The sequence below is a fragment of the Empidonax traillii genome, unplaced genomic scaffold, assembly GCF_003031625.1.
Source record: "Empidonax traillii isolate 1590-97213 ecotype Southwest subspecies unplaced genomic scaffold, ASM303162v1 scaffold625:size414109, whole genome shotgun sequence".
Classification (NCBI taxonomy): domain Eukaryota; kingdom Metazoa; phylum Chordata; class Aves; order Passeriformes; family Tyrannidae; genus Empidonax; species Empidonax traillii.
The window spans coordinates 341,840-369,027 of NW_020955818.1; the positions used below are offsets into that span (position 1 = coordinate 341,840).

The window sequence follows — 27,188 nt, forward strand, 5'->3', positions numbered from 1 at the left end:
TGCATCCCAGGATGGCATTTCCCCAGCAGGAATGCTGCACACTGGGCTTTGGAGACCCTGGCTTTGAGCAGCTTTCCAGAGCTAGACTTCTCTAAAAGCTCATTTTCCACAGGCACTGGGAAATAAAAGGGAAGGGTAACAGAAGAGGAGGGAATATCAAGCCAGCAAGAATGGTAAACTTTGAGGGAAAGGTACAGGCAGGAAAGGACAACTCTGTATGATGACAAAGCCCCAACCCAAACAGAAGAGCCACCCTGGAATCCCACAGAGCCACCACAAGTGGAAGGCTCCAAACAATCCCAAATCACTTCTAGCAGAAGCACAGCGGGTTCAGACACAAACTTCTCACTGTGAGCTGAAGAAAACATTTGCAAAGAGACGAGTTTTTGGTGCACAAACCCACAGCTGTGGCCCAGCAAGCAGCAGAAGACATCTAACCATGCTTCAGGGAGCAGGTTCCAGCAGCCCTACCATCTGCTGGACCACTTCCAAGGGCTTCAGAAAAAAAAAAAAAAAAAAAACAGATGGTGATGCAACTCAAGGATATTACATGTGACATGTTTTCTCTTATAAAGATTAATAGAGTTTACTCTCCCCCCCCTCTGATTTCTCTTTCCTCACGCTACACACTGCTATGATTTACTATAAATACAGAAATATCCCAAACTTCTTTAGGACATATGCTGATATAAATAGGATATTAAAAAACCCCTGTGCTCCCTTATTAGCTGTGTGTGTGTGGATTAACAAGAAATAGTTCAAATTCCTGCAAAACAGTTCAAACTGGTTTTACTGATGGGAACAGATCTTTGTAATTACACTTATTTCATATAAAACCTATAAAAGGTTGACCATTATAGAAATCAGTCAAACAAAGGACATACCTACAGAGGCTCCTGAATGTGCTCGAATTCCCAGTTGCCAAGAGCAGAATGAAGTCACCCAGTGCCACAACCACGTTTTAGCTGCATCATTCAGTTCAGAACAGACACCAGCTGATGTTTTCAAGGTGTTCTTCAGTTTGGGGAAGGTAGGGAGCAGCAACCACCATTTTTAGGTATCCATCCTTTGCAGGCTGTGTCAACCTGTTTTCAGAGTTCACTGCTGCCTCCTGGGACAAGGTGTCCCTTGTCTATTTTCCTGGCACTAAGTTATTATGGAATAATCATCATTCTTCTTATTTAAGCAGCAGACTGGTCTGGGGTATATGTAAGACCAGATAATTCAAGTGAGCCATCCCTGTTTCCATCACTGTTCTGCCCTGAGAGATGAGAGGGTGGAGGTACTGAGAAATTATTTCCATCCCAGGTTACAAACACAACCAGAGACAAAATCCTGGTGATTATTGAGATGTCAGCATCATCCAGAACTGTCACATCACTTCTCAGTCCTTCATAAAATACACATTAAATTGTTAAGTCACAGAATCACAGAATGGTTTGGGTTGAAAGGGACCTTAAAGATCATCCAGTCCCACCCCCTGCCATGGGCAGGGACACCTTCCACCAGCCCAGGGTGCTCCAAGCCCTGTCCAGCCTGGCCTTGGACACTTCCAGGGATGGAGCAGCCACAGCTTCTCTGGACAACCTGTGCCAGGGCCTGCCCACCCTCACAGGGAAGGATTTCCTCCATATACTGAACCTAAATCTCCCCCCTTTCACTTTGAACCCATTATTCCTTGTCCCAACACTCCAGTTCCTGATGGAATTCTGTCTCTGGCTGCTCTGCAGCCCCTTCAGATACTGGGAAGAGGTGGAGTCCCCACCCCTGGAGGTGTCCAAGGAAGGCCTGGCAGTGGCACTCAGAGCTCTGGGCTGGGGGAACATCAGGCACAGGGTGAACTCCATGATCTTGGAGGTCTTTTCCAGCCTCAGTGATTCTGGGATTCTCTAAATCCTGCCCATCAACCAACCCCTCTAAGGTGGAAAGAGAAGCTCAAGTGTTACCTGAGATGCCAAGTGATGACAAACCTCCTGCTGACATGGCTGTAAGTTGTGCCAACCAATAAGATCAAAACCCTCCACTCGGTCGAACCTCCAAAATTCAGTTGTTTCCTCCACAGCAGCAGTGCAGTGACATTCACTTCATTCTCATGGGTAGGAGATATGTAAAGCTTTTCAAATATTTCTGAGCACAGCCTTATTAATGCCAGATTATGGTGGAGTTGGGGAGAGAGGGATGTCAGCTCCCAGCACATGCTTAATCTAGAACATGTGCTTTGGGGGAGGTTTGGAACCAATATGTTTTCAACATTTTCAGGAAATTTGGTCTATCCAGATGAAAGCTTCTTGGACCCTACTGAACTATCAGTCAGTGATACAAACACTGGAACAAGAGGAATTTTTTTCCCTTTCCCTGAAAAAGAAAGTGCTGCTTCACCAACTCCAGACAGGAGGGCAACAGGTCTTGAAGAGCAGCTCTGGCATTATTAATCCAGAATATTTAGAAGAGATGATAAATTACAGATCTAGGAAAATATCCCAGAAATAAAACACATCCTGTGCTACTCCAAACTCCTGGTGTGCCTTGCCAGAGTGGTTTTTTGAGGGGTGGGATGAGGAAGGGGGAGGTTTTCTGCTAAGTGTGGGGGAAAGATGCTGCCCACACTTACAGGCTGGACCCCAATCAGGGATGTGATGCTCCAGCACCAGGCTAGAACTGATTTCAATAAATCTGAGTATAGGGAATACATTCTGAAAGAAAACAGAGTAGGGAAGGATGAAACAGAAAGATGATGTGTTCCTGTGTAGGGCAGAGCCCAGGGCCATTCAGCTTCCCTCGACCACCACTGGTGCTTCCCTCTCTGCTTTTGTTTCAATCTTGTTTCAAAACTCTCAGAAATTCCTGTGTGAAAAGACCATAATGCTCCGTGCCTGGATACATCCAACACTGTGAAGCTCCACGACAGCACCCCATAAACCAGCTCCCTCCTTGTCCTTCCTCCAACAGGACCTTCCTCCCACGGCAGTTCCTCCCCGCCTGCTGCTCCACCTGCACAGCACAGGCAGCCCCAAACTTCTGCAGCCTTTGCTCAGTGGTTGCCCTGTCCCACTCTGGAGTTACAGGCTGCTGAGTCCCCAAAAATGGCTCAGAGCCAACTCGTGGCTGATAGTTGTGATTCCCCACCCCTGTGCTGGACTGAGCTGCCCCACACCCAAAGCCAGTCTCCCAAAGCCAGTCTCCTCCGGCCTGGGAGATCAAGGGGAGTTTGCAGCTCATTTTGGACTCTTCAGAGGCACTCCCTTGGCTACATCCACTTTTTGAGGCAATTCTTCAGCTCTTTGATGGACTTTTCCCACGTCTCCAGGGGAAGTGTCCCGCACTGAGGTCACTTCTGGGGCTGCCTGGCCGGAGGGTGTGAGCAGAGCTCGAGCACCGACACCAAGGGCTGAGAATCATTTCTCTTGTGGTGGGTTTGGTATGAGAGTGGCCTTGTGCTGCCTCCCTGCTCCCCTCCTTGCATTCCACCAAAGGACAAGCCTCCACCCATGTGTCATCCAGATGAGCAGCCGCTGCTCCAGGAGCTCCATGGATCAGTAGCCTGCTCCCTCCCTATTCTTCTGATCCCGCACACCAGACCCCAGTTCAAGCTCATCGGTCTGAAAACACACGGGGAGAAGTCACAGCTCATCCCAAGCCATGCCTGGAGCCCCTGGAGCGACACGAGATGCCAGAGAGCCGCAATCTCTCCTCTCAAGCAGCTTCAAATGACAAAAGATCTTCATCATGGAACAGGTTTTTGTTTTGTTGTTGAGAAAGTTTTTTTCCTCCAGCCAACACTCAGAGATTTTTGCCTGCTTTGACACAACCCAGGACTCTTCAGGGAAAAACCTGGTCAAGCTCTTAAGGACAGCTGAAAACAAATATACAGAGAGAATGCCAGCAGTGACAGCAGGTTGGTATGCAGTTTATCCTGATTTTTACTCATATTCAAGGGAAAAAAATCTGGTTACTGCATTTCAAGATGATCAGAACTGAAGTGTGAGTCTGAGACAGACCTAAGGGACCATCAGTCATCACCCTGCTCCAGGTAAAGGTGCTGTGTTGAGCAACACCCCAGCTGGAAAGGACAGAGGGAGGAGGATGAATGGAGCTGCTCTCATGCATTCAGCAGATTTTTTCCACCTCAAAAAGGATGATGGGACTCAAAGGTCATCAGGTGCTGTTTGAAGGGAACTGCTGGAGCACGTGGAGACCCACCAGCCCTGGGTGTCTCCTAAGGGCTTTTTGACATGAGCTAAAAAATAGGTGCAGGATTGCAGAAGAACCAGGCTGGAACAGAGACTGTCCTATAGAGGTTGTCACCTCTGCTGTTGTCACCTCTGTCAGTGCTGGTCCTGCTTGGGGGGACAGGGCTGAATCCAGTCACTCCAGTTCCTCCATGACCTCAACTCTGCTTCTCTACCACCCAGAGCTCTGCTGAAAATCCTTCCTCACTGCTTCCCTGGGTAAGGCAGAGGTGTCCTTACTCACTGCAATGGGAATCCCTTTATAGGACACGAAGAACAACCAAGCTGATTTATCTCCACCCCATCCAGATCCACCCTGGGAGCAGTGGCAAGGTACCAGGACAACCTGCTGGTACCATGAAGGCTCTAAAAAACCATCTCCAGCCTCTGCTGAGTAGGTGCAAGGACACCACAGCGCAAATGTGGTCACGAGCAAAGACAAAATCCTGCTCCCAATTAACTACAGAGCCACTGTTGCTGGCAAACTAATATTGCACTGCCTCCTCAAAAACACAAAAAGCCAATCAAACATAAATCTCCACCCTTCTTAACTCGCTCCCACATAATCAGTCCCAGCCAAGTTCCTGGGGTTCACACCAGAACCTGTGGCCTTCATATTTCATTTTCCACACTCTCGCTGGCTATGGAAGGAGATGATGTGCCTTTTGTTTCCCTGCAGGCATTTAGGTTGGATTCCAAGCCCTGGGTCCTTAAGCAGAGCTGACAAACAACATTACTCGTTCTAATTCGAGTATCTCAAGGCTTTTTTTGGCTCTGGCTGGACTCACAAGGCTGATTTTCTATACACCACTGCACCCTATTGCTAACTTTATCAATCCCACATATTTGAACCCAACAATTTAAAGCGTAGTATTACAGCTGTGTTTTTATTTTGTTTGTTTTATTTGGTTGTTGCTTAACACAAAACACTCTGACATTTTTAGTCACATCCCACTAAGATAAACAACTAACATATGTCATGAATTCCAGCAGAAATGATTCCCAAGTGGGGCTGCAGCAAAGGTTTTAACCCGGCCTGCGAGAGGCTCTCCCAAATTGTTTGCTGGATGTTTGAAACGTCGCCCTTCCCACCACGGATATCCATAAGGAATCGAGGGCAGGTGGGAGGAAATCTCTTGGACTGCCTCAGCCCCGCAGAACTTGACATGTTTTTCCCCTTCCCGTACGTAATTCTGCCTAATGGGATGGAAAAGCTCTGCAGCGTTGAGCAGCTGCCTGGGAACTGAGGGTTTAATTACACGGAACAGCGTGGAATTTATACCCAAGGATCAGCCTGTGTGCATCCACAGGCACTCCTATGTGGATGAGTCTGAAGAGGGAGGAAAAAAAAAGGAGGGAAAAGGGGGAAAAAGATGGAAACCCAAGAGAGACCCCACCACTTTTGGGAAGATTGGATGAATTAGAAAAGGGGGAGAAAGAAGGAAACCCAGGAGAGACCCCAGCACTGCTGGGAAGCCCAAGTGAAGTCCCTGCAGGAGCTGGGACACGGGGAAGCGCTGCCTGGCTCAGCCAACTCCTGTGCTTGTCCATCCAAACCGATGCAGGGACTGCCCCAAACCCTGCTCGTGTTAGCGGGGTCAGATCCGGCTCCAACAATGTCTCCAGAGATCACAGCACACAAAGCCCTCATGAAAACAGGCACCCCACACCTCATTCACATTTTCTAATGTTCACTAAAGAGTTCCCCAGTGCAGCTCTGCAGGACCTGAGTGGGATCTGCCCGCTGGGAAGGTGGACGTGGCCCAGCTCTGCACCAGCTCCTCGGCTTGGAGCGGCCAGACGGGCTTGGAGCACGTGCTGAGCACCTCGAGTCTGCCTGCAGAGCCCTCCCTGGCCGTGGCCAGAGCTGGTTTACACACAGAAATCAAAGCTCAGCTGCACGTGCTCCGGCACACAGACAATGGAGCCTGGGAGGCAGCGGGAAGGGCTCGGACCCACAGGGCTCAGCTGCAGCCACATTCCTGCCCCTGGAACATCTGCTCTCCTCTCGTTAGCCCTGGCCCTGTTTTGTAACACAAGAAACTCTCTGAGATTCCTCAAGTTCAGCATTTGACCCGAGGCGCTCCGAAAAGCCCCGGTTTTCAGGGGTGGAGTTTGGAGGGAACCACCGGTCCCTTCCAACAGCGCCGGGCCCTGCTCGACACGCAGCTGTGGGAAGAGCTGAGGAGCTCAGTGCAAGCTTCAGCACAGCCTGGGGGAGCACCCAGGAGCCACCAGGACAGCTCTGCAGCCACCCACAGGTGCATTCAGACAGTGCCACTGTCTGAAAATGCCACGGAGGGGACACTGAGCAGAGAATTCCTTCTCATCTCGAGCCTCCTGAATATCCCCAGCAACTCCAGCTGTTCCTGTGGCCACCCCACCGCCTTATCTGAACCAGACAGGAGCACCAGGGAAGGACAAACACCCCCCCAGAGCAGCTCCACGGATGGAGCAAATCAGCAGCACCTCATCACAGCCTCATAAACATCCCAATAATGAAGCAGGGATGGATTCTGGAACAATCCAGCTCCCAACTGGAAGGGCTAGAGAAGAGGCCAGGAGGCAAACGAAGGTTGCAGATGGGTCAGAACACACTGACCAACGTGAACCCTGTGAGCCAGGACAATTCCTCATCCCAGCCACCACACCATTGCACTTGCAGCTCTCCCAGCAAGTTAATTGCTTTTTATATTCAACATCCAACTGGGACAGCAACACAGCAGAGGTCAGTGAGGAATTCTGGACTCCAGCAGTTCATAGAATCATGGAATGGTTTGGGTGGGAAGGGACCTCAGAGATCATCCAATTCCACCCTCTGCCAGGGGCAGGGACACCTTCCACTATCCCAGGTTGCTCCAAACCTTGTCCAACCTTGGACACTTCCAGGATGGGGCAGCCACAGCTTCTCTGTGCCAGCGCTGTCACAGAGCTGGAACCAGCAACTAAACATCTCACTGGGATTTAAGGTACAAGACTTTATACAGATTCCTGTTACCATAAGCCTGGGAATAACATGTGGATAGGGATTTGCAAATAAACTGCAGTCTTAATTCAATCACAGTAATAACAAATGCTGACAGCAACGTCCCAGGAGAGGGATGAAGACCGTCCCCAAAGATTCAAACATCATCAGAATTCCCCCCTTTCCCCCGTTTAGGGAGGAAATCCCAGACAAGTTCTGGGGGAGATCAGTAAGAGCGAGCGCTCTGTGCTGAGCCTTCCTTTTGGGAGCGTGTCCCGCGCTCCAGGATCCAGGAAATGTTCTGTATTTACTGCGTGCTCATCACCATGGTTGCGGAGCACAATGGGGCTCTATCGCCCTGCATCCATCTGCGTTTCTGGGAATGCCGGGGCTCTGGGAATTGCACGGGGCCCACACAAAGGCACCGATTGTTCTGCAGGCAGAGAGACGAACCTGCCCTTTCCACAGGAGAGGAAGCCGCCAGGAAAAGTTGCTATTGTTGATCTGGATATCAAAAAAAAAAGGGGGGGAAAAAGTCCCACTGCATGGTCAGCACTGCTGGGCTGGGATAGGGGATGGCTGGGACACGGCACCTGCGGGATTGGGGCAGTCCAGCAGGAGCCAGGCACCCCCAGCCAGGCTCAGGAATCATCCAAAAATCATCCTAAAAGCCAGGCTGCCATCAGCTACCTGCTAAACCACCCACAAAACAAACAAAAATTAACCTAAGCCACCCTTAAACCATCCTAAAATCACCCTAAAACCACCCTAAAAAGCAAGGCTCTGGCATCAGCTACCTGCTAAACCATCCAAAAAGCATGCCAAGACCACCCTAAGATCACCCTAAAACCATCCTAAACCCTCCCTAAACCCACCAAGCGAATCCTAAGAAGGTGAAACTCTGGACCCACGTAGCTGGTGCATCACTTCCAAAGCTCCAGGTAGCAGCAGGGATCGGGAGGAGCTTCTCCTCCCCCAGAATTTAATTTTCCTTTCAACCAAAAGCCTTTTGCAGCACTGACACCCTCGAGTTCTCCTCCAGGACTTTCCTCGGCAGGAAGAACTGCCAAAGTAGTAGGAACCAAATTGTTGTCAGCTTAAGGACAGCCATCTGCTCAGCCTCTTCCCAGCTGCCCTGCTCCGAATCAAAGCCTGGATAACAATCCCTGATGTTTCTCACCAAGCTCAGTATGAAAAAATCTAGAAGGGGGGAAAAAAAAACCCCAAACCAACAACCCCAAACCCAAAAAGCAAAAAAACCCAGAAACCAGGAAAGCAGCCCGGCAGGGATCTAACTGGGAACAGAGATGAAAGTAGGAGAAAAAGAAACTATTTTTTTTGTTTAAAACAATGTTTTTTAAAGAGTCCTATTGACATCTGCTTTGTAAATGCTCTGTCATTATTTATAACCTCAAGAGCACGGAATTGTCTCTGTAGTTACAACCATGCTACTCCCAGATTTTGGCTTTGTTAGCAAAGAGCCAGCAGCATTTTTACTGGCACTCTGGGAATTGAGATCTAACATTTCATACCCAGTTTATTTAAAAGTGGACTAATTTAACATTCTTGATGGTTCCTTTTAGCACAACTGTTGCTAATTAGCAGCTCCGGAATGATTTGTTCATCTGGGAGCAACAGCGGTTCCACAGCAGCATAAATACACCAGGGCAAAAGGGAAGGAGGGGGAGATGGGAAAATGAAGGAGAGGATTTGGAGAGGGTCAGGTTTTCGGGAACTAAAGGGAATTATGTGACAGGTGGAGTTGGTAGCACAGAGGAGAAAAAACACATGAAAAATGGAGTGTAAAAGGGGTAATCCTGGTCCCTGAGGAGCAGGAAAAACTGGTGGCACCTTTCAAAGCTGAGCAAATGGTGGGTTTGGTGGTATGTACAGGAAAGTGGCTTGAAGATGATGATGCCAGGACTGGGAACAGGCATCAGCCCCCAGCCATGCCCCCCAGTGTCCCAGGGCTGGACAGACAGACGGACAGTGGAGTGGGAGCCAGGCTGGCACCCCGGCCAGGACATGACCCCGGCTGCTCTAACTGGCTCCAGGGCACCGTGTGTGGGGGACAAACCAAAATGAAGCAAACACCATCATAAAACATGTCAGGAGGGTCAGAGGGCTGAAACCAGAGTCCTCAAACGAGAGCCCCTGCAATCCTGGAGTCCTGTTTGGGAGGGACAGGATCCAACCCATGGCTTTGCACTATCTCACACAATTTTCCTTGGGTTTTTTGACAAAGCAGCTTTGCTGCTCGTGGCCTCCCATGTCCCATCCCTGTGGCTCTGTGCCCTGGGCACAGCCATCACCCTCCCCTGCCCACATGGAACCAGCTCTGCCCTGGCCCAAACCCTTTTTCGCAGCAAAAGACTTGAAAGCAAACTGTCCTAAAGAAAAAGCTTTTAGGGGAGAAACCAGGTTATTTCTGATGTTCATAAATCATCAAAGCCAGTCTGTTGAGGGTACCAAGGTGAGCAGGACTAGAAGAGCCTCCCTCCAACCATGGCTGACACACTTGGATCACTTTGGTCTTTCACCGCACGTGTGAAAGGACTTGAAAGTTCGTAAAATTAATTCCAGACAAAATATTAGTGAGGCCTCAAGTGGAAAGCACATCTCCTTCCTTCTGGGAATTTAGAGTTCATCCACTTTTATCTTCTGGAGGCTCTTTGGAGATCAAAGATTTGATCGACTTTCCCTTTGCAAAACTCACGGGGAAAACGGTGTTATCAGGACCGTGACATGACTTTATTTATTAGTGCAATGATTCATTGCCCTGCTCCAACACCAAGATTCCTTCACGAAGGTCTAAAACAAACAGCACAAGCTCCCCAAGGACAGGCTCTGCTTGTTTATTGATTTTACGGTTGTTACAAGGTCACTCCCTGCCCTGACAGCTCTCACTTGTTAAGTGCAGCTCTACCCAATAAAACCACCACGGACAAACAAGGGGAGACCACTTGCCAAAGCCATGAGGAACATGACCTGTCCCTCTGGCAGTTTTCCCATCTCTGGCAGCTTTGGGGTCAAAATCCTTAATTTACCAAAAGACACAGATAAGAGAATCCCAGAATCACTGAGGTTGGAAAAGCCCTCCCAGCCCATGGATCCCCCCTGTGCCCCATCCCCACCTTGTCCCCCAGCCCAGAGCACTGAGTGCCACGGCCAGGCCTTGCTGGGACACCTCCAGGAGTGGGGACTCCAAACCTCCCTGGGCAGCACCTGCCAAGACCTGACCACCCTTTCCAGGGACAAATTCCTCCTGATGTCCCACCTGACCTCCCCTGGCCCAGCTGGAGGCCGTTCCCTCTCCTCCTGTCCCTGTTCCCTGGGAGCAGAGCCTGACCCCCCCCCCGGCTCCCCCCTCCTGGCAGGGATTGCAGAGCCAGAAGGTCCCCCCTGAGCCTCCTTTTCTCCAGGCTGAGCCCCCCCAGCTCCCTCAGCCCCTCCTGCTGCTCCAGACCCTTCCCTGGACTGGATAAGTGGTGCAAGTGCCCTGCATTTCTGGAGTGACTCAACCCTGAGCATCCAGAGAATATAAAGGAAATCTGGGAAAGGAATGCCAGTCATAAAAGGACGACACATTTCCAGCCAAGCACAAGGATGATGAGCAAAGCCCTCGTTAGACATCGACTTTCAGCATCTCCCTCTCCCCTGCAGCGTTTCTCTGCACATCTGGCAGTGCAGAGGCAGCGAGGCTGGTCCCTCCCAACATCTGCCAGCACCGCTCCATCAGCACCGCTCGCAGCCAGTGGGAACTTGCTACCGACACAAGCGGCTGGTGAAGACACCGGGACAGATTTCAAGGGGTTGGTGGAAAAGGACCCAGATCCTGCCTGAGCCATCTGAGCAGCAGAGAGACCCCAGCTCTGGAGATGTTGGATGTGCTCTCCTGCAGTTGGCAAGCACGGGAGCTCTTCCAGGAGGAGACGCTCATGTCTTAGGGTTATGACAATCATAAAAACGCAGGATGGGAAATTAAATCCCTCACACTGAAATCAGGCACCTTTCCACTCTTCTAATCCAACTCTGACTTCCCTTCACACGGGCTTTGAACCCACCTGAGACTCCACTGCATTGCAAAACCCCCTCAGAGCAGTTACCATTTCGTGATCCAGATGTTCCCAGCTGTTGGTTGGGTTATGAATAACTTCTTGATGACTTTAAGCAGAGACAGGTGCGCAGAACAGCAAATAAAGGTATTAAAGTACAAATTACAGCCTACAACGAGCACAGAGCTCACTGTCAGAGGAGTCAAGGATGGAATTCGTAAGCAGCATTAATTTACGCAGAATCACCTGACCTACAGTGGCAGAAATCAGAACTCCTGGAATTCCTCACGTGGAAGGGAACCAAAATCAGAGAGAAGCTGAGCAGGACTCACCGTCGGGCCCTTCGCTGCCCTTACTCCTTTTATTCCGGCGGACTCGTCTCCCTTCCTCTCCAATGTGCAGCTTCTCCTCGGGGTGAAAGAAGTTCAGCAAGGCCAGCTGGAAGAGGAAGGACAAGTCTAAGCATTTTTGAAGGGCTGGTTTAGCTGAGAAGAGAGATTGGAGTCTGAACACCCCATCCATTCCATCAGGGATAGAGCGGGAGAGCCAAGGCAGATGGGAGATGCCTGCTCAGCTCATCCCAAGCAGCTCTGGCCCCTTGGAAGCAGCGTAAGACTTGGGAAAACTCAGCCTGAGGGGTTTCAGCAGGGAGAATCCTTCCCCCCAGGAGTGGGGGGCTGCAGGACAGGGACACAGGGAGATCTATAGCTGGAAATAATCAAACACACCAAAGGCCAACACGATCATTTCTAATTATTCTCTGCAAAACTGGCTCAATCCTGGAGCTCCTTCACCAGCATTACTCACTGCCAGTAAGTTTTTCCTCTCTCAAGCTCTCTTCTGCAAGCCTTATTAGCTACTGAGATTCAAAGGTCTTCAGGGACCTTTAAATCCAACCCAACATACCACATAAATTAACACTTTCAACCTAGAGCAACAACATTTATAACACAAGCTTTTCCAAGAGGCAAAAATTTTATGTAGTGACCTCTTATTCAGGAAAAGGTTGCTGGTGCCTTTAAAACTCTTTCACAGGTTTTAAATCAACATCCCAACCCAGAAATTGGAATTTGGGCTGAGAAACCAGTCTCCCAGCTACCCCCGGGCACAGCAGCTCATCACCAGCGGCGTTTTCCCCAGCTATTCCCACTTCATAAAATAAGGAATTCAAAGATTTATTAGGGAGCAAACACCTTCTGTGTGTTACTGCATCCACCAGCAGCCAGGGCTGCTCCGACTAGGATGGATTTCTTGATGCTGAATAAACCCAATCACAGTTATTTAAGCTGTAAACACACAGAAACCCCAAACACAGCCCAAGACAAGAACCAAGAGGCTTCAAAAAGCAGCCCCAAAGGTTATCAAGCACGTTATTGTTCTGAGAACAAAACCTGTGGCATCAAAAGCATCTTTGAAAGAGCAGAGGAGAATAAACACCTCCTGTGAATGGCTGGATAAGAGAGCACAGCCCATAAAAGTGCCTATCAACAGCAATAATCACTGAAGGCCCCTTTGCTCTGACAAGCCCCGGGGCTCTCACCTCCCCTCTCCAGGCCATTCCCAAGTGATTTCCCAGGCACACGCTCTCCTTCCACCCTCAGAGCATCCCAGTCCTGCTTCATTCAGATTTCACATCTGCATCTTGCTGATGAAGGTGCGCCCACCTTCCCAAACCTCCCACATCCCACTGAGCTGCCCCAGGCAGGGAGCAGGAGGCTCCTGGGAGCACCACCAGCACCTTCCCCGACACAGCAGAGCAAGGCACGAGCACAAAGTGAATTTTTTCCTTAAATCACTAATTTAACTCAAGTTGAAACCCTGCAGAACTAACGGAAGGGACAAATTGCATCACAGCTCGGGTTAAGATGTCAATGAAATGCTGTTATTGCTTGGATCCCTTACTGGAGCTTTACCAAACACGATGAAACAGAGGCACTGAAAATGCAGCAGTGGAGAAGTGGCCTGTTGGGATGTGCAGCCTCCTGCCCCCAAACCCTGCGGATCTGGCCAAGTGACACACGAGCTGCTCCCAGCACGACGCCTGAACCCGACCCTTTTCATCCTGAGGAGATTTTGCAATGGTACAGCCCCAGTGGGGTCAAAGCAAACAGGTTTCTCCCAGGAACACGCTGTTCCTCCAGGTTGAACAACCTCCACTCTGCTGCTCTGCCCTCACCCAGGTGTTACTCTGATGTCACTCATCACTCAGAAAAAACACTAAATATTGGTTAAAAGTAATCTGCCCACTAAACTTTGAGTCTAATCAGACTGAGTCAGAAAGAGAAAGGACAGTGACTGAAACACACCTTTTACTTGGGAAATAAAACAAGCCCAGCATTTTTTATTGTGGCATTGACTGTGACCACATCAGCTGCTCCTGTGAGACAACTCCCACAAAACCTTGTTTTCCTGAAGAAGTGACACACCAGTTCTCCACGCTGAGCCTGGGAATGGACACCACTGGTGTGAGCAGAGGGGGGAGTCTGTCCCAGGGAATACTTCCACAGGGCTTTTAATTATGCAAAAAATGGCATTTAACCTCCAGAGCCTGGCTCAGAGGGGTTCAGAGGTCCAGGCAGGGAGGGAGGGAGTGCTCAGGATCACTGTGGGCATCAGGGACAGGGCAAAGGGTAAGGAAGCCCTTGCAGCCACCCCAGGAATGCCCATTCAGCCCCGAGCTCTGCTCTGATGAAGGTCAAGGCTCTCTCTGCTGACTCAAGGGCTCCCTTGTTCAGGGGCTGCAGCTGTGGGAGCTGGGGGGACTCTGGGGCTGCTGGCACAGCCATGAAGGGCCCGTCTGTGTCCGGCTGGGATCGCAGCCGGCACCGCTCGGAAGGGCAGCCAGGATTTTTCCATTCATCAAGCCCGAGATAATCATAATCTACTGGGAAGGAATCCTTCCCTGGGAGGGTGGGCAGGCCCTGGCACAGGTTGGGCAGAGAAGCTGTGGCTGCCCCTGGATCCCTGGGATTGTCCAAGGCCCAGGTTGGACGGGGCTTGGAGCAACCTGGGCTGGTGGAAGGTGTCCCTGCCCGTGGCAGGGGTGGCACTGGATGGGCTCAAAGATCCCCTCCCACTCAAACCTCTGCATCACCCTGTGGATCATGGGGCACCCAGACTGTGGCACCATCCCTTCTGGAAGGTCTAAAAGGAATTATCACCTAGTCCACAACCTCACTGAAACTCCTCATCCTCAAAGTCACAGAGAACTGATTCTCTCAGACTCTGCACTTGCAGAGCCAGAGCAGTTTTGAGGAGCCCAGCACAAACAGTTTCTCTTTTGGGAGCAGGTATTTTCCCTGCATGGCTCTGCCACAGCGACAGAGAAGTCTGAACCACCCCCATTTCCCTCCTCCCCCGACTCAAAACCCTCAAATTACCTTTAATTTTAGAAAGGCCGTGAAGTTTAATTTTAGAAGCACCGTGTAAATCCATTACGACTCAGTCATTCTAATCAAGAGAATCACTATAGGATGCAAAAAGGTCAAAAAGCCAAGAGAGGAAAAATCCCAGGGGGAAGCCAGACCTCAAAATAACCTGTGAAACAATAGCACAGGCAAGTCTCGCCAGGGGAATTGGTTCTACCTTGGTTTCTCTCACCAAAACAAAGAAAAACAAAGGCACACATAGGACAGAGCTGATTTTCCCTGCAGAACCTGTGCTGGAAACGTGGGACAAAGCTGCCCTGGGACGGATGTCAAGGGAGCACTGTGGGAACTCCCAAAATATTGGAGCTTGTGGTCACTCAGAAACTCATTTGTAAGGATGGTCATCCCACAATCTACACAAGAAGGAATAAAAAATTATACATATAAAACTCCCGTGTTTCTTCAAGATACCATAAAATAGGAAGCTTTCTTCAGGCTGTGAGCCCCAAATGTACCTCAGAGTTATGACTGGACACACAAACCACGAGCAATAAGAAAACTGAGGCCTGGGTGCTGCAGATACTATCAAATTTGCATATTTTACTGCATCACTCTACAAATGCCCTAAATCATGCACAACCCTCAGAAACACTTAACAGGAATGAATCACAGGGTCACAGAATGGTTTGGGTGGGAAAGGACCTTGATGACCACCCAGTCCCACCCCCTGCCATGGGCAGGGACACCTTCCACCAGCCCAGGCTGCTCCAAGCCCCGTCCAACCTGGCCTTGGACACTTCCAGGGATGGGGCAGCCACAGCTTCTCCGTGCCAGGGCCTGCCCACCCTCCCAGGGAAGGATTTCTTCACAATATCCCATCTAAATCTACCCCCTGAAGCTCAAAGCAGTTCCTCCTTGTCCTGTCACTGCGAGCCCTCGCCAAAAGTCTCTCCAAGAACCACAGGACGCCAAGGAAATGTATTTCCAACAGTCAAACAGCTGGGAAGTGAGAAAAGTAGAAAGACATAACCCAACCTATGCAATTATGCACAAAAGGTGGATTTTTTTCCCCTAGGCAAAGCCAAGTTGATAGGAAGAACAAGTGTCACCTTCCTGCAGAATTGGGAAAAACACTCAACCCTGCAGATGCACAAGCCCCTTCTGTTGGAAAGTGTGTTCTTGCAAAGTCTTTCAGAACATCTTTATCACCAGAAAAACCTCCTGAGATCCTCTGCATCCAACAGCTTCCAATTCCTCCAGAGAAAACAAGTCCAGCCGGCTTTAGATCTCATCAAGAAACCCACACTCTGCTACAGTTCAACGTCTTAAAGCACCCGAGAAAAAAAAAAAAAAGGCATGAAATCATCCCCTCGCACGATTGTTTGAGGGCATTGTTAAAGTCACATTCCCTCTTCGTTTGCAGTTGGGGAGATCGTTAGTGTGAGGAGCCTGACAGCCAGGCCAGGCTCTGCAGCTGCATTCTTTGCAAGCAGCACTGTTGTTTTTCTGGCGCTCTGAAGTTCAGCCGTCGGAGGTTGTGGTTCAGAGCAGCAGCTACTTGAATATCAGCCCCATTGTCCTCCAGAAATTCGCCTCTGGTAACACGTGGTGCAAAAAAAAAAAAAAATTAAAAAAAAAAATCAAGTAGATAATTTATTTCCAAGCAGACTAGAAAGAAGCTCAAGGAATAGCTTCGCTTTTAAGAAGAGAAACCCCACTCAACATATTTTAAGTCTTGCTTTTGTCATCGTTCCTTGCTCCTCGTAAAAACGCAAGGAGTGAAAGAGTAAACAATTCCCATTTCAACGGGGCAAAACTGTGACACCACATCTTGTCTGCAGGACAAACCTCAGCCCTGAGTGCAGAACTTGTGGGACACGACACATGCCACGAGGGAGAGGAGCACAGGGCGTGATGGGGACAGCAGAGATTATACATTCTCCACTCCCCCATCTGCCTTGCCCAGAGCTGGTGTTCCCAGCCTGGCTGTGTGCACCCTTTCCACGGGTCTGGAGAGGGTGACACTCCATAACAAACCCCCCACCAGCTTTTTCTGCAGGAAGCCCAAGTATGATCCACTAGAAATCAGAGATGACCCTGGTAGATGGTTCACATCCTTCCTGATAAGGGTGGACCAGGAACGTCATGGACCAGGGGCAGAGCATCAGCTCCTGCCAGCAGGCAGGAACTCCCATCTTGGCACATCTACAGTCCTTAACATGCCACCAGCACCTCTAAGAGGAGAGCTGGAGGTGCTCTCATCCTGCTGAGCATCTCTGTCCCTGGGCTGGAAAGCCTCTGCACCAGGACTGCGCAATCCCTGCCTGGAGAAGGCCAGGGAGTCACACTCCAGGTCTTCCAGGGACTGTGGTAACCATCCCTGGAGAACAATGAAAGAGGAGGGAGCCTATTTTCCTAAGCTTTTATTGGTGTTTCAGCTTCATTGCCCAGGAAAGCCACTGTATTTTGGAGCACACAGCACTCAATCCAATTGGCAGCTATCCGTCCAAGCCTCATTCCAACGGGACTAACACAGGGAATTCACTGTCACTGGAGGGTGAAAAACACCTTGTAAACTTCCCTTCATCACCAAACCCCCCCCCAGAACCTTCCCTCTCCCTCCTCTTCACATGTCACAGAGCTTTAAGCAGATCTACACCAGCAGCGCTCACCTCATGCACTGCAACTCCAACTCCAAAAAGGAATTTCCTCCTTTCCTCTAATCTAAACCTTCCCCATCTAAAACTTAGCTTAGCTCAATAAGCAACATACCAAATATTTATATTTCCACCGCTGATCCAACCGAACACACCACCTGGTTCTTACTTTCTATCGGCTCAGGGAACCTGGAGGAAAAGTTTGTAAACCCTGCCAGGGCAGTAGCAGCAGGCAGGTGGATTTGCTCTTCATGGGAGAAGGGATGGGTATAACTTCGGAGAAGGAAGGTTCTGGAATTCCTACAGCACGGAGAGAGTAACTTATGGAACCCTGAAGAAAACAGTCGCTGCCATAAATCTCCACAGAAAATCCGTTTCAGTATAAAATGGATCCAGGTGCACAGCCCAAATCCCCGGTTCCACGCACACCACAACTTTCACTGACACAACAGGGGCACCTGAACAGCTAAAAATGACACCAAACCAGCATCACCTCAAGCCTGGAAGGCAGTGATTTGGTATGCAAGGATGTTTGTCCAAAGAGCTGTCTCAGGACACCTCTCCCTGGAGCTGCCTCGAGCTGGTGGCTCCCACAGGGACACTGGATGGAGACACAGTGCCCCTGGGATGGACCCGACCCTGGCCACGCCGAGGCTCCCCACCCCTTCCACCTGCTGGCACTGCAGGGAAAGCTGAAACACAAGCCAGATGTGAGCAGAACAAGGTCAGAGCCGAGTTAAACACTGCATATGAAGACACCTGCAGTAGATTTTTTCCTGGTAGAAGGAGTAAGAGATTCCTGCTGCAGAGTGTGGGTCTGGCACGGCAGATCTGCGGGAAGAGCCTCTCACTGGGAACACGCTGGGTAAAACACTGAAAAGTATCAATGTCAGCGCAAGGTAAGGAACTTAAATCAGTTCCTTTTGCCTCCTAAGGAAATCAAATTTAGCTGTGAACCAGTGCCAGGCAGGATCTGCTGTCTATTAGCAGGAATTCACAGTTTTTCACATTTTAATTAGCCCTTGTAGTCTTCTTCGGGCCCATTTTCAGCCAGCTGGGCTGTGTCCCCCTCCATATGGAGGTCATGGTTTCTCCTCCTGCACACCAACAGCAATTCTTTCCTTATTTTAGCATTTATATTATCAAAATACGGGCACTTTTATAAAGCACAGCACACACTTTGCTTTGGGGGAACTCGACCTTCAGAGACTCAATATCAACCATATTTTTTCCTTCTACTTTCTCCACCTGCACCTTCGCTCCTGCTGTCCATCACCTGGATCTTCTCCAGTACATCCAGGACAGCATGAGGTCAACAGCACAATCCCCCCTCAAGGCCATAACCCCCTTAAAAAAAAATTCCCCGAATTAGGTGCTGCTCCAGCAAAGACCTTCGGGGCTCTTTTGCCATTTTTCAGTTCTCTGGTATTCATTCTTTTATCTTTGTTCTACATAAACCCACTGCTGGAGGTGGGACCAGTTGCAGCAAAGAACTGGTTTGGATTCACTCACTGAGATGATCTCTGCAGGAGAAAGTTCCAGGACAGCATCTGTCATGCATTGGAGCTGATGAACTTCATTCTTCCCTTGCTGTCAGGCAGCCACTCCTACCCTTTTTGTGGGAAATCTTCAGAATTCTGAAACCTTTTTGCTGTTTTGATGGATAAGGTGCTCAAGGAGGTGTCCAAGGCCAGGTTAGACGGGGCTTGCAGCCTCCTGGTCTGGAGGATGATGTCCCTGCCCACAGCAAGAGGGTGGAACTGGATGATCTTTCAAGTCCATTCCAATTCAAACCACCCTGTGATTCCAGGATTCTATGATAAAAAGTTTTATAAACATTTTTCCTTGCTCCATAACAAACCCAAGACTTCCTGTCCGAGTGTGCTTTTCCTTCCAGCACAAGGGCTTTAAAATCCTGTTTTCTCAAGCTGGATGTTAAATTTGGCCTTCAGCTATGATTAATTTTTATGACATTTTATTGGAAGGAGAAAAGCGGAAGGGGAGGAAACGGGAGGAAGGAATCAAGTAGCCAAATCAGACTGTATTGCCATTAAAATGAAAACAAGTCTGCTGTAAATGTAACATCCATGAAATAATACATCCAGCACAAGGACAAACAGCCCACCACAGCAACTGGGAAACAGTCAAATTATTACCCAGCCATCCGCTTGGAGGGTGAAGGTTTTAGCGGTGATTCCCATTCCTGCAGGAACTCGTGGAATTGTGGTGGGAGACGGCGGCTGCCCGGTTAATTCCGTACAGTTAATCTCCTCAAATAAATTACGGTTTGTTGCTTAATTAATCAGATCCACCACAATTAACGTCAAGGAGCCCATGACCTCATGCAGACGGGATTAACAGCTCCGTTCGGGGCCCAGCGACGGGAACAAGTCCCTGCAGGGCAGGGCCGGGTGTGGTGCCCTGGTGTGCCAGGGATGGCCCTTCCACATGGGAACTGCCCAGCTCCGGCTCCCACAGGGGCTCCTCGGGAGCAAACGGGACACAGCACAGGAGTGGGGGCTGGAGGGAATGTCCCCCTGAGCCCTGGGTCCAGGAAGCACCAAGGGCTGCTCAGCATCCGGAGAAGCTGCCACCAGATAAATGCAGGGCTTGCCAAAAACTGGAATTACAAAATCATGGAATGGGGTTGGGTTGGAGGGACCTTCATGATCACCCAGATCCACCCCCTGCCACGGGCAGGGACACCTTCCACCAGCCCAGGTTGCTCCAAGCCCCGTCCAACCTGGCCTGGGACACTTCCAGGGATGGGGCAGCCACAGCTTCTCTGGACAACCTGTGCCAGTGTTTTACCAACTCATTGTAAAAATAACCAAAATTCTGCTGCTGTTTAGTCCCCTCCTGGCTGGGCTTACCCTGGCTGCAGGAGAATCCTCTGGGTTCAGGAGCAGCTCTTACAGCTCTGGCACACAGCAAACCACGGGCACGAGGGGAAACAACACCCACAGCACTTCACCCACAGATCCTTCCAGAAGCAAAGCCTATGGCAGCCTGGCCCCACCTGCCAGCTGTGCCATCTCCTCACCCTTCTGAACGTGCTCGGGGTTACGTGGGCAGCTGAGGGGGCCAGAGGAGGCCCACGGGACCCCTGATGGCCCTGCAGGGCAGTGCCCGGTGAGGTGCCACAGGACCAACCACGCCCATCATCCTGCTCACAACCCACCACTCCACGTGTGGTGGAACAGCAGAAAACCGAGCTTTGAGGGATGAGCTGCACGAGAAACGCCAGGATGTGCTGTAGAAACGGAAACTACGGGAAAAGAGCTGGGAGGAATTCAGGAATGTGCATTTTCCACAAGCCACTATCTCACACGGTCGGTGCCGGCGACGTGCGCTTCCCCAGCCGTCTCTAGGCTGGGCTTTGGGCTGCCAAACCCGGCTCCACTTGCCGCTGCAAGGACCAGACGGGTTCCTAATCAGAACAACACTCCCTGCTCCGTCCCCACGCGGCAGCAGCGCCTCTTTTAACGCGCACAACCCGGCCCCAAACCCCACGACCAGGCCCTGCAGGGGCGAAGGAACCCCCTGATGCTGCCAGCAAACCAACCCCAACCACGGCAGCGGGTCCAGCCACCCCAGCACCAGCACGGGAGGCACAGGGGGGCACTTTGTGCAAGCCAAGCCTTTCTGCTCCGGGCTTTGAAGTGCTGAACGCCTTCAAACAGCAGCAGCAGAGGCTGCAGAGGAGCAGCCGGCGCAGCAGCTCCCACGGCGCGGGCCGGGGCCGCCGGACCAGCCAGATGTTTCCATCCCCAGAGCCAGCCCAGCTGCTGCACAGCTGCCTCACGTCGGGGCTGTGTCAGCGCTGGTGCGAGAGCAGCGCCCGCTCGAGCTCCCTCATCACATGTTCTTACTTTCTGACGCCCAAAGAGAAAGCTTTTGTGCAGATTGACTTGTTTGTTGAGAGGAGTTTAAGTATTTAAGTAGTGTTTTAAGCTGGGGGATAACGCTCGTGCCTCTGCAGCAGCTGCTTCTCCAACGTATGGACTAACTGAGGCACCGGCAGACTAAAAGAACCAGAAGGTTAAAAAAAAGGAGTCAGGAAAAAAATTTCTACACAGTTCTTAAAATGAGGACTAAACTGGCTGGGACTACTGGAGTTGCCCAGCAGCTTTTGACCCCACTTCTGGCACTGGAATGGAGACAATTCCAGCAGTGGAGGGCAAGGAACTTGCCACCAGAGAATCCCAGAATGATTTGGGTTGGAAGGGACCTTAATGACCACCCAGTTCCACTCCCTGCCATGGGCAGGGACACCTTCCACCAGCCCAGGTTGCTCCAACCTGGCCTTGGACACTTCCAGGATGGGGCAGCCACAGCTTCTCTGGGCAACCTGGGCCAGGGCCTGCCTCACAGCCAAGAATTCCTTCCCAATCTCCCATCTAACCCTCCCATCTCCAGTGTCCCACAGAACTCCAACACCCCCCTCACACGGCACGTGGGGGTCTCGTCCAGGCACTCCACACTCCCACCAGTGACAGGAAGCACTGCTGTAGTGAAGGAAAATTAGGAAAACAACCCCCTCCTGCAGCCAGGGAGTATTTTCCTGCTTTTCCGTGCGAGACCAGCAGCGACATCGCTCGGGGCTCAGTGTTAGAAAAAAATTAAAATACTGTTTACAGACAGAATTTTGCAACTTCTCCAAATGTCACCCCGGGTCACATTTTGCCCCTGATGGGGACATGAAACCTGAGGAAAACTCTGAAGCCTGTGGAGCCCTGGGGGTGCCTGGGGCAGCCCCACGTGTGCACCCCGCGGCTCCAGCACGGATATGGACATGGAGAGACAGCACCACGTGCTGAAGAAGGACCTATAAACCTTCAGAAGGCTTGAAACTGAAGAAGGATGGAAAATGTTTAGCTTTTGCCAGGAAAAAGTATCAAATATATCCTCATAGGATTTTTCAGGCAGTTTGGTTTGGGTTTGTTTGTTGTATTCTTAATTTCTTTTTTTTTTCCTTCTAAAGCTGAAACTGGTTTCCTAAATCATCTTGGACAGACAAACAAGCAGGACATCACACAATTCAACACCCAAACAAAGATTATTCCACTGGTCAGCTTTTGCTACAAATTGAGCGGATTAAACCCTTTATTTTTTTTTGATAATGATCAGCCCCACTGCCTGCAGAGCCCTGGGAGGTCAAGGGCAGGATCTGGCTGAAAACCCCATTTCTGAGGAGCAGCAGCATCAGGGACCAGCTGGAACCACCACTGCCAGGATGCCCCCGGGGTTCTCAGGGTGATCCTGGTGTCATGATTTATTCCTCTGACCCCCGGGATCAGCCAGGCTGGGAAAGGCTCCCACACAGCCCCAAACGAGAGGGATATTTTACCATAACCTTAAATAAACAAAAGCAGCGGAGAGGAGATGCTGCCGGGAACTACAAAGGGCAACTGTAAACACAACAGCAGATAAAGCAGATGGATGTTTTAAACAACCATTTGCACTGGAGAAAACACATGGGATACGTCCCCGAGCCCTCGGGGAATGAATTTACTGCAGCCAGAAACCACGTGGCACACTCAAATTTCCATTTATAACCATTACCTGCTAAGCCTGAAAAACCCACAAATAAAATCCAGGCCAGCAGAAATTCATAACAGTGCAACAAGAAAGAGCAATGACTGAGGGTGCCACGTGGAGACAAGGACGCTGGGAATGCTGGGGACAGAGCTCGAGGCCTCAGGTGAGAAATGCTTCTGGTGGTTTTAATTCCCAGAGATCAGACACCCACCACCCCAAAGGAGGAATCAGCCACTTGTAATGGAGCTTCTAGAAGTAGCAAAGAATAGAAATTACCAATAAAACAAATTAAGTGGACTATTTTGGAATGACACCACCGTTTAGAAGCAGCTCCCACTCCCCCAGCAGCACCTTCACCTCCAGCTTACAGCTGAATTTTTAAATTTAAATGATTAAACCATGCCCAGAGAGGCAGGAGGAGAACACATTGCTCTGGATCAGAGGCGAACTCAAATAACAGATGCATCCACTGGACTAATTCAGATACACTTGGCAATACCAGAATATACCAGACTCCCAAAATAGCCCATTTCCCACTTTGCTTGAAGTGCTTTGCTCTGCCTCCACATGGCAGCTCCACATACAGGGCTGGGATTAAGGGGGAACACTTCACCAGTGCTGGGAAGGGATCCTAGAGAAATTCAGGAACACTGATGATCCCCCCTCGTTCCCAGATGCTCACACTCGTCACGGGGAGCACAAAGTCACACAACTTTATCCCGCAAGGTCACCACTCAAAAGGAGGAGCCACCCAGGGCCTCTTTCAACTTCCAGAGTCAAGGAAAACAGAGAAAAGCAGGAAGAACACCCGAAAGGGATGACATATGCCCAGCACCCCAGAAGCACAAGGTGAAATCCCCCCAAAAGTCAACTCGCTGCTCAAAAACCCATCACCCGTCGCCTGAGCGTGCAAAGCACCCCGAACACCCTGAACTGGCTTTCTCCGGGGGTGCCAGAAGAAATGTCGGTTTTCCATTAACAAAGGGGAGGAGGGACTTCTGAACCAGCTGTCTGTGTGCAGGGAGGAGCTCCAGCAGCAAGTCCCAACACCTTCCCCTGCGGCCCCGCTTTATGGCCTCACCCACACCCCTGAGCAGCGCTTCGTCAGGCCCCGGGTGTTGACACGTCCTGTTCTGCACAGCTCCTGGGCTGTGCTCCTGTGGATTAGCTGCTCTCATCCCTCTAGCCAGGAGCTGTACTTGTACCGTGCATGTATCACGATAACTCCCTCAGCCCGGAATTAGGGCAGAAAACCCGACCAAAGGCAGCGGCAGCTCCAAGCACCACAACAAACAGCGGCTGCTCTTCACCACCACGAGCTCCAGGAGAGGCACCAGGTTCCACTGAGACCCTCTCAGAAGTTCTTCACTACAAGTACAGCCTCGAGCCGTGCCAGGGGAGGTTCAAATCGGACATTAGGAAGAATTTCTTCATGTAAAGGGTTGTTAAACATTGAATGGGGCTGCCCAGGGAGGTTTGGAGTGCCCACCCCTGGAGGTGCCCAAGCAAGGACTGGATGTGGCACTCAGGGCTCTGGGCTGGGGGACAAGGTGGGGATCGGGCACAGGGGGGACTCGATGATCTTGGAGGGCTTTTCCAACCCCAGTGATTCTGTGAAGTGAGAAAGCGCAACTTTCTGCAAGCAGGACGCTGAGAAACCTTGGCCAGGGAGGAGTGCAAACAGTCAGTGATGGAAGCTGCTCTTCCACCTCTTTCCTAGTTCAGCACCTCCGGCATCGCTCACACACCCTCAGCTCTGCTGCAGTTAAAGCTTCATCCATGTTCCAGCATCTCTTCCCAAAGAGTCCCATCCCCAAAACACTATATATATAATATCTATACATTAAAAAGCAACCTCTTTACCAATACTTCCCAAAAATTACTACAAAAATACACTACAAACCCACATCCCCCAGTACGAGGCTCCACTTTCCCAGGGACACCACGCCAACCCTCCAACACAAACCCAACCAGAACTGAGGCCTATCATTCACAAGTGGGTGATGAATAACGTTGGGTTTTACAAATAATCCCCTGAATAGCTGCTCTGCTCCCCACTTCCCTCCTGTCCCTGCCCAGACTCGCTCCAAGGCTGCTCCCCAGGCTCCAGCTGGTGCTGCAGACACAGAATCACACGCTCACAGGGTGGTTTGGGGTGAAAGGGACCCATTTGGGGACATATTCATCGCAGGGCACGTCAGCTGACCGGAGATACTCAGCCAAAAATTGAGTCTCCATCGTCTGAGTCAAAAAATGCCACCTCAATCCCCCCAAACTCCAACAACAACATTCCAAACTTGTCGTTTCCAAAGGAAAAAGAAAAAGAGAAGCCAGAGGAACCGACAGTAAATACAAGGAAAATCTGCTGTTAAAAAAACACTGTTAGAAAAAACAAATTTCAAACTCTGACACATAACAGCAGGTTCTCATGTTACCAAAACCCTCTAATTTTAGTTAAAAAACCCTAAACTGCACAATTATCAAATTCCAGGCATTAAATAGCGTGTCTTCACTAATTTTACATCTTTCCTTTTGTTAATCACTGATTAAGAGACTTAAATTGCAAACCCCAGCAAAAGGGCCTTTTACACTAAAAGGCAAACAAAAAGAGAGGGGAAAGAGCTTTATTCCTGCTTCAAACTCACTAGTTTGGGCTTGACAAATCCCTCCTAAACCAGCAAAGTGCTCCACGTGCAGATGCTGCTGCAGCAAAACGATCCCTCTTTCCAGTTTATCCCAAAGTCAAACAACTTGTGCAAAATTAATTCCTATTTTCTGCAGAGCGAGCACTCCCAAGCTGCAGTACCCAGTGGGTGAAGGGCTGGATTTCTCCTGGCAAATCAACCCCCCAAAAAATTAAAAAAAAAAAAAAAAAAAAAAAAAAAAAAAAAAAAAAAAAATAAAATAAAAAAAAGATTTAAACGAGACACAAACCATGAGCTTTCATATAGCTTGAGGTCATTGTCTTTCTTCTGGTGGAGGAACAATGCTCATCTCCAGTGTACTGCGTGGCTGGGGCAGAGATCAAACAGAGAGGCAAGGAGATAATTTATGATAATGAATAGCAAATGAAAATTAAAAAGAAATTAGGATTAGGAGGGGAAAAAAAAAAAAGGCTCATTGAAATGTAAGCTGTGTGGAGGAATCAGCATCCTCGGGCAGGCACAGGAGCCTGAGCCATCACAGCCTCGACGTGCAGGACCCGGCACAGCAATTTTTGGGGGTGAGGAGGAATTTTGTAGGGCATTTAAACAATTTTAACACCACCCCCCCCCACCTCCACGGGCAGGCTGAGGGGTTCATCACTCATCTCCCAGCAGAGGGGAGGCAGCGATGGGACAGCGAGAGTCCTTTCAAAGAGCCGAAACCAAAACCTGCACGTGGGCTCGCCAGCTTGAACTCATATGTTGCCTGAGAGACTTTACAGCAGGGTCTGGAGAAAGAACACACATAAACACAGTGCCTACATAAGCACAGAGCCTGGAGAGAGGAGAAAAAAAAAACAAAGAAGAAAGGTTCTGGAATCCTCTGGCAGGCTTTGAAACAGATTGTGTATCAGCTGACGAGTGTCCCAGCTCAGCCACCCCTGAACTTCTGTGGATGGAGGAGCAAGAGGAGGTGGAGTTCGAAATAAAAATACCCAAAGCACTTCAAAAGAGAGGACAAACCAAGATGGAAAACTACCTGCTGCAGTGACAGCAATAAAATAAATAAATAACCTATTCGGGGCACGACCTGCCCAAGACAATGTAATTTCCATCACTGCTAATTTTTTGACTACCATAACTTCCTGCAGACCAACTGGATCAGCCCCCAAGAGTCCACAAGCCATAAATCCCAGCAGCCCCAGCCCCAGGGAACACAAACTCACCCACTTATCTCCCCAGCAGCTCAATACCAGCACATGGACCACTCTGAGCCTTGGGCCCAGACGCTACAAATTAGTTCTAACCATGCAATTCACAGCCATAACACTAAAAACAAAGTCCAAAACAATAGAGGAGAATCTAAACCTCACCCAGAGACCATTTTCTCACAATATAACTTTTTGTAACACTTCCTGCATAAATCAGAGCAGCAACGGGTTTGATGACTTCATTTGGGGATGAACATGCTAAAGCCTCTTGTAGTGCAAAAAAAGGCTTTTCCAGAACCACCTTGTCCCTGGACACCCCCTCCAGCCCCCTGGGAATAGAGGGGACACGGCACATTCTCCTCCTCTTTGCCCACGGATCAGCTCCAGGTTGATTTTTTCAAACCAATATAAAATAGTCACAGGATGGTTTGGCTTGGAAGGACCTCGAAGCTCATCTCATTCCATCCCCTGCCATGGGCAGGGACACCTTCCACTAGACCAGGGTGCTCCAAGCCTC

At 50.0% G+C, this 27,188-nt stretch overlaps 1 protein-coding gene across 3 annotated transcripts in view; it reads right to left on the bottom strand.

The window, feature by feature from the left end:
• The window catches only part of EDA (ectodysplasin A), a 58,859-nt gene that overhangs the window by 11,519 nt on the left and 20,152 nt on the right, over positions 1–27,188 (bottom strand). For all 3 annotated transcript variants that reach the window (XM_027898829.1, XM_027898827.1, XM_027898828.1), the window contains exon 2: positions 11,582–11,687. In XM_027898829.1, coding sequence (XP_027754630.1) covers positions 11,582–11,687 — 106 coding nt within the window. The remainder of the gene's footprint in view (positions 1–11,581; positions 11,688–27,188) is intronic.